The sequence below is a fragment of the Heteronotia binoei genome, chromosome 3, assembly GCF_032191835.1.
Source record: "Heteronotia binoei isolate CCM8104 ecotype False Entrance Well chromosome 3, APGP_CSIRO_Hbin_v1, whole genome shotgun sequence".
Classification (NCBI taxonomy): Eukaryota; Metazoa; Chordata; class Lepidosauria; order Squamata; family Gekkonidae; genus Heteronotia; species Heteronotia binoei.
In genome coordinates, this window is record NC_083225.1 from 143,596,134 (window position 1) to 143,604,360 (window position 8,227).

The window sequence follows — 8,227 nt, forward strand, 5'->3', positions numbered from 1 at the left end:
ACAACTAAATCCACTGAGGAAGTTTGAAATGCTTTTAACCAAACATTACAGAATCATTCCAAACATGTGATAACCTCTGCAACACAGCCTGGAGCTTATTCTCTCCATCATTTTATCATTTAAAAAATTTAAGTGTATTTCTTATCAGTAAAAGAAAGAACAACTGAACCAGTCGATACAGTTTTGCTTTTCTTAACCTATGAGTTATAAGTTTCTAGTACAGTAATTTAATCGTAAACTAAGCAGATACTTTCCTGAGAATTACCACTTTAAAATGACAGACAACCAACACAACATAACTGAGTGAAAATTAAACCATGCTCACCAAACTAAAATTTGTGCTCTTAGTGCATGGACCATAAATGCTAAACTTTTGGCTATGTCAACTGTATGTCACTTTTGACCCCAAATAAATATGCAATGTTAAAAGTTATGCCAAAAGGTTTCAAATCTATAATAATAAAAGGATCCACCCATCTGTCAGACAGCCACCCACCTGCCTGTTTGTGGCAAGTGTAACAAATAAGCAGAAAAAATTAGAAACCTGAAAACTGGCCACTAGCTTAAGAAGGAACATGTGAGATGCAGTGTCGAACATAAAAGGGAACCAGTACATCCTGGCCCATGTTCTCTTGAGAAACCCACCACATCCATGCTATTTGCATGAAAAATTACAGCTGTGTCTCCCAAAGGAAGCCAAGGTAGTCTTTTTGTGGCAGGACACAGTGATCAGACACACTGCCAAAAACAAAAGGAATCTGAACATTCTGGCCAACACTGTCTCAAGAAATCCCACACCCCCATGCAATAGAAACTAAGGTTCTTTCTTTGTTACAGGCATAAAATATTTGAAAATAAAGGTAAATGTTTGAAAATTAGCTACCACCTTCAGAATGATGAACGTTTGAGTCCAGTTTTATTCAAGGTACGTGTTTGTGTGCAAGCACACTTCTTCAGATACAGTGAAATAGTATCACTGTATCTGAAGAAGTGTGCTTGCACAAGAAAACATACCTTGAATAAAACTTTGTTGGTCTTAAAGGTGCCGATGGATTCAAACTGTATTCTGTTACTTCAGACCAACATGGATACCCACCTGAATCTATCTTCAGGATGCCAATAAATCTTGTAATGTGAATAATGAAGGGAATGTGCCATTTGTAATGGAAACAAAGCTTTGCTCATGAAAAGTCAGAAAAGTTGGGCAACAAAGAAATTAAAGGTATAAAATACCCCCTCAGTCACAAAAAAGCAAGGGTTAACAACTTCCTTGACCAGTCAGAGTCCCCATGGTGTAGTAGTTAGATTTAAGAAACTCAGTTTCAAATCTCCAATCTACCATGGAAGAATCCCAGGTGACCTTGAGTCAGTCACACATTCTCAGTCCTATCTCAAAGGGATGTTGTGAGGATAAAATAGAGGAAAGAAGAATTATGTATCCATTTGGTTAACCACTGGTGGGAAAAGGCAACATAAATAGGGAAGATAGATCACCTGTATGTTTTAAGTGCTGTCTAGTCACTTCCAATTTATGGCGACCCTATGAACTATGCTTTTCTGAGCATTATTGTTTTTTTTCCACTGACTCTTGCCTTCTCATAATGTGACCAAAGTATGATAAGATTGAATCTATCCCCTCTTCTACAAAAGAAAGTGGATTCAAAAACTTCTCTTAGCTATCACAAGATGGTAGTATTGCTGCAGCTCTTGGTATAATGCTAGGGTCCCCGATGACTACCAGTGGGGAATAGAGGAGTCGGGTTGCCAGATCCACTCTACAAAACTAGTCAGCTTGCCATCTGGACAAATGCCAACAGTAACTAACTCATTGAAAGGTATTCACTTTCCGTTTGTGTACATACTCCTACAGTGCACAAGTAAGTCAAAACATTAAGTGACTTACAACCAAAAGTGCAACCCAGTTAAGTGCTCCCATTCCACTGGCATAAATTAGTAATTAAATCACATAAAGGTGCTTGTTTACAAATAGAGCTGATCGCTACCTAGCATTAAAAAGTGCAATTAATAATACAGTGCATTTAAAAAGTGTAAGACAACCCCCAAATTTTATGAGAACACATCCTTACTATCCACCAAATTGTTCAAGAACAGCTCAATGCGCATCACCAGAAGTTTTCCTTCCTTCCAATATACATGAGCAGAGCATTTAAAATACTACAACTGTGCTTTATGTAAGGTGAAATGACTCTGCAGCTACAAGTACAGTACACCCTATCTGACAGATCCACAGATTTCCAATGCATACATGGAACTCCTAGATAAAAAGACTCTATTCACATTGATGGAAAGAGCAATTTTAAGACCACATTTTAAAAGCAAACACAAAGCTACTTTCTCCATTAAAACACGAAGTAAACTCTAATGACAGAAAGTGAAGAGGACCTAAAGAACCTCTTGTTGAGGGTGAAAGAGGAGAGCACAAAAGCAGGCTTGAAACTCAACATCAAAAAAACCTAAGATCATGGCATCCAGTCCCATCACTTCTTGGCAAACAGAAGGGAATGATATGGAAGTAGTGACAGAGTTCACATTCCTAGGATCCAAGATCATTGCAGATGGTGCGTTACTGATATAACCAACATGAATTTGAGTGGACTTTGGAGGATGGTGGAAGACAGGAGGGTCTGACTTGGTCCATGGGGTCTCAAGGAGTCGGAATCGACTGTGCAACTGAACAACAACGAAGAGTTTTGAATGGGAAAACTAGTGGTATATATTGGAACTTTTGAACAGGCAATGGATTGTGGACCAGGACGATGGCACAATTAGTAGAATCCAAATACTTCAGTTTAACAGGATTCTGAGTTGGGTCAAATGAAAAACAAACTTTTACAGATCATTTGTTAAAACTGCAAAACACCATCTATACATTCCCTGTTCAAGTTAATAACATTATGAAAAGTAGACTTAACAACATCAGTACAAAAAAGAAAATGCTACAATGAATGCTGAACAAATGTAAAGAATTCTTAATAAAATATAAATTGTTTTCTTTTCATACTTCCACAAACATTTAATTGTAAAAAGACTGTCTTGTCAAGTCTGCTAAAGTCGCCAGGGAATATAGTATTTGATGCCAATACAGACAGTCAGTTTGGTGTAGTGGTTAAGTGAGCGGACTCTTATCTGGGAGAACCGTGTTTACTCCCCACACCTCCATATGCACCTGCTGATGTGACCTTGAGTTAGTCATAAGTTCTCACAGAGCTGTTGCTCTTAAGAGCAGTTTTCTCAGCTCCACCTACCTCATAAGGTGACTGTTGTGGGGAGGGGAAGAGAAAAGAGATTGTAAAACGCTCTAAGATTCCTTCAGGTAGTGAAGAGTGGGGTATAAATCTAATCTCCTCCTCCTCCTCCTAGTTACTCTGTTCCATGTTTTCAAGCTTGAGTAGAAAGCTCCCAAGGAGGAGGATGAAGGAGTCACCTGGTCTAGGCTCTTTTCTTCTTTGGAGCAAAACACAATGATTGAGAACACTGAGTGAAACCTGTAACTGTCTGCTAATTTATCTTGAAGTCAATGGGACTCACTTGCAGGCATTTAAAAAACATGAAAAAGCACTAAAACTAAATCTATCTGATTATACACACACACACGTCTTTCTGAATCCACTATTTTGAAATACACACACACACATATATATTATTGATGTAAAGACTGCCCCAATCTCATTTTTAGCCAATGGCAGCAATAGTTTTATTTGGAAGTAACTCTTCTGTGGGTTCAACTGACTTTATTTCTAAGAAAGCATGCATAGAGTTGGAGCCACAGTTTCTAATTACAACCGTCTTGGTTTCTAATTCCAGCACTCTAACCATTAAAAATAGATGCTTTCAATGCAATGATTAGTAATAAGTTCTAATTAAGAGCACAAAACTGAAGTTGTCAATTCTTCAGCATGACATATACTGAAGGCAAAGCTTCTTCTTTGTCATGATGAAAAAGCAGCTTTTCCTCTATAGATATATTTGAAAGAGTCAGTGAATTTTAGCCATCCTAAACAAAGTTCACTCAAAGCAATTGAAATTAACGGCCTAAGAGAAGCGTAACTCTTTTAGGATTGCACTGTTAGAGTTCATGCCTATGCTGACTTTCTGGGAATGACACCTTAATACAATTGTTTTCTTCCAGGTAAACAAAAATGGGATTGCATGACTGTTACCTCAAAGTAAAAGTAGGTTAGCTGGCACTGCCAGGGCCGGATCTGGGAGGGGGCAGAGGGGGGTGCTTGCCCTGGGCACCGACAGAGGGGGGCGCCAAATTGGGTATTGAGTTCATTGTATTCTATGGGACCATAAGATAGAATGGCCCATAAGGGGGCGTCATTTTTTTAATTTTGCCCCCCCCCCCTCAAAAACATGTAGATCTGGTCCTGGCCACTGCTATGTCAGTTGGGGGGGGGGATATAACATTTAAAATTCTTCAGCAGGGCTGTGGTTTTTTGCCAAAATTTTGCCTTGCACTTTTAATTTTTAATTAATTTGTTTTTAATTATAAATTAAGGGAACTGTTTCATAAGTTTTTTAATAAGTTTTGCAATAAAACTATATCTTATGAGGTTAAAAAGCATAAATATTATAGTTACCCTGTGAATATTTTCTGTGGAAATAAATCCCATTGTAATCAATGTGGCTTACTCCCAAGTAACTGTGCATGTGGCTTACTCCCAAGTAACTAGAGCCTTGGTCTAATCACATAATAAACTGAGAAAAATATTTTCATGTTGCACTATAATTAGTTTCCCTGTACATGCAATATCACTGCTACTTAAGGGTCCTGCTAACTAAGTACTGAGTTTAATAACATAAAAATGAGGAAAAATCCCCCATTTAAAGGCTAAAAAGGCATTTATTAAATCAAAACTTCCTCACATCTGAAATTTTCTAAAAATGCATGCTCTGAAATTGACTCAACATTCATTTGTGTTTCCCACTTACATCCAGAATGTAGCCTTGAAATAGTTAATAGGGAAGTTCTCCAAATGTACTGTCTGGTGACTAAAAGCACTGAATCCTTTGCAATATTTCAGTCTTGCCTCATACAAAGCATCTCTCTTAGAGCAGTACAAGATGTCACCACAGGCTGACGCTCTTTCTACAAGAATAATGAGATATTCTCCACGCTGAAGAAAGAACAGAGTTCACGGTTTGCTTCCCCTAGTTTCAGTTCTGTTTAAATACATTAGACAGACAAAAAAAAAAGTACAAACAGAACTGCCCAGGTTATTTCAAGAAGACTGTAATACCCTTTCCTTTGTCAAGATCTTAAGAAGCTCAAGAAGTAATGACAGCAATCAAACCAAACTTGGGCTACAGCCCACACACTCCAGAGAGTTCCAACTGACTTTAGTTTAATGAGACTGCTGCAGAATAGAAAAACCGTAATCTGGAAACCATATTCATTCAGTACTATAATCACAGTATTAGAAGTGATCCAGCAATGTGCTATTTACTTCAAATGGTCTAGGGGTTTTTTGGGGGGGGGGGGGTTTAAGATGGGTCTCATAACACAAAAAATTTAGACTGTCATCAAAGTGCTCTTTAATTTGGAAGCAGAACCTGTGAGTTCCAATGAATGAGCTCCATCTTTCAAATTGCCAACCATGAAGATTAAAGCCATTGAACAGAAATGGCATTTACATGAGGCTGTTGTTACCAGTGAGATTCATACAGAAGTGCCAATTCTAATACCAATATAATGCCTGAGGGCTGACTATGCCTGGACCAAAATGAGAATACCTCTCTCCCCCCCCCCCAACCCCAGCACACACAGAGATTCAAGGGGGAATCACAGAGACAGAACTGGAATTATCAGAACAGAAAACACTAGTGCCCCTGTCTATGACACCTTCTGTACTACACACAGGAAACAGATACACTGACAAGTTTCTCTAAAGAGCTTATTAAAAGAGATGTTTAAAGTATTAGTGACTGAAAATACACCATCAGAACTGACACGCCTTGAAGATCTGGTTTTATCTAGCAGCCTTCTGTCTGGATTATCTTGTTCACTATTTAATAACCCTTTTCTCTCCCCCCCCCCCAAAAAAAAATCTGCTTGCGGTTTTCCTCTATACAGATGCAAGTGAGGTCACCTCTTTCACACCCTCTCCAGCATAACTAGAAAGGCAACTTTCAAAGGGAGACCGAAGAAACCCACCCAAGTCAAAGGCTTTTCTATTCTGACAAATCTTGCAGAATTCCTCTGGGAGTTAAAGTGAGAGCTGGCAAGCCACTGAAAGCAGATTTTTGTTTATTTTCACATTGAAACTCAAACGGGAGAGAGGCAGGAGAGAGAAGGGCAACAGTCCGATAAATTGCGCCATAATAACAGGAAATAAATGCTGAAAATGTAGCAATCCTTTTTTTTATCTGTACCCCAGAGGGAAAAGAAATAATGCACCCAGGGCTAAGACAGAGGTTCAGCGCTGGCTCCCCAAATACTTATCAAAATTTAAAACAGATTAACGCCTCGATTACACCCCAAACACATGACATTAAAGCAGTTTGTGAATCACACGGAAAAAGCCCGATGCTACTATCTGGGAGTATATTCGACTGCCGTCAACGACACAGTGGAATTAAAGCCTTAAAATCATAACAGGTAAAATGATAACGATAGACTCTTTACTATGAGAAATAATGTTTTTAAAGCGGAGACGGGGATCTTTCCACTGCCACATATGCATCTATATGCCTGCACATTAACTGAGAAGTCCCACCTCAGCCTCAAACCCAAGCGCAGCGATGTTTGGGGAGACCGCGCTCTGCCACAGACGCACCCGCCCGCCGCAAGCGATCCCGGTCAAAAGCAGTGAAATCTCAGCCGCAAAACATCAAGCGGCTCGAGGAAAGGCAAGGTCTCCAGGGAGCTCCCGCGGCGGCGTGGGAGCGGAGAGAGAGCACCCCAGCGGCTAAGCAGCAGCTACAGCTCGACTCGGTCGGCCCCCCGAGCCACGAAGTTCCTTCTTTCCGCACAAGAAGGAAAGAGAAAGAAAGAGCCGAAGGCAGCGGCTCCCCCCCCCCCCGGCACACCGACAGCGCTGCTCTCCCCGGAGCCGCCACTCACTCACCTGGCTGCGGGCAAAGGGCAAAGAGCAGCAAGCACAGGAGCAAGGGCGGCTGCAACGGGCGGCGGCGGCGGCGGCCTGAGGCGGCAGAGGGGGTCTCCATCCCGCCTCCCCGCCAAGCTCGAGGCGACCGGCGGTGGCTTCGGGGGGCACTTCTCCTGCGGCACGGAAGGTAGGCAGGCACGGCAAGAGGGCGGGCGAGGGAGTGAGTACCCCGCCTAGCTGCTCTCCCTCAGCGAGCGGCAACGACTTGCTTCCCTCGAGGGAAACGACGGCCGGTCCGTAACTTTCCAGGCGAAGCCCGTGACAGGTGGAAGCAGAAGTTGGGAGCGCGGGCGGCGGCGGCAACAGCTCGAAGCGGGTCTCTGAGCCGAGGGAGGGAGCCAGCGACTCCGCACCGAAGCAGATTCCTCTTTCCCTCTGGCAGCCTAGCGGCGCTCCAGGACAGAGATCGGCAAGCGGAGGCGGAGCCCGCCAGAGTAGGACGCGCCCTCCAACTGCCTGGTTCCCTCCTACCCTTTCTGAAGACCGCGAATCCGAGCGCGGTCTGTAATCGCGACCTAAAAGGGGGAGAGAGCGCAAGCGCTGCTGCTGCTGGGGGAAGAAGCGAGTTTGGGAGGAAAAAAAGGCGCGCGCCTATGACACTTTAGGGGGGTGGAGCAGGCGGGTGGGATTGGAGAGAAAGGATCCGCGGAAAGGCTTTGCTGAAGTAGAGGCCTTTGGAATTTGCGTGCTGATGGGCTCGCCTGTAGGTGGAGAGGGCCACTTTGTGCGGGACTGCGAGCGCAGCGAGCCGTAATGGTGTGAGAACGAAGCCAGCGCCCAGTGGCTCTTGGCATGCTAAGACTGCGCTTTTGAATACGGAGTAAGGCCCCAAGACCCCCGATATATGCTGGTATGGGCCTCGAGGAAAGGGAGAAGTGTTTTATTTCAACTGGGGAGGGGAGTCTCGGAGTCCCAGGCTGCAAATGATTGCTCAGTTCTTATACTGCAGTTCATCGTGGTGCTTTGAAGACTTACTGTAGCCTACAAGTTCATATTCTAGATGCATGACTGACTTTGGCATGCCGTGTAATGGGCCATCTGACCCAGTAGCTGCCAGCCTGCAAAAATCCGTGCTGCAATAAACGTGAGTGGCT

At 42.9% G+C, this 8,227-nt stretch overlaps 1 protein-coding gene across 2 annotated transcripts in view; it reads right to left on the minus strand.

Annotated features, from left to right (window-relative positions):
- The window catches only part of ALCAM (activated leukocyte cell adhesion molecule), a 230,877-nt gene extending 223,600 nt beyond the window's left edge, over positions 1–7,277 (minus strand). Inside the window, exon 1 of one of the 2 annotated variants that reach the window (XM_060234557.1) lies at positions 7,092–7,277. In XM_060234557.1, the coding sequence (XP_060090540.1) occupies positions 7,092–7,191 (100 nt within the window). In that variant the 5' untranslated portion in view covers positions 7,192–7,277. The remainder of the gene's footprint in view (positions 1–7,091) is intronic. The other variant, XM_060234556.1, reaches the window with a different exon arrangement.
- Positions 7,278–8,227: the final 950 nt, after the last annotated feature.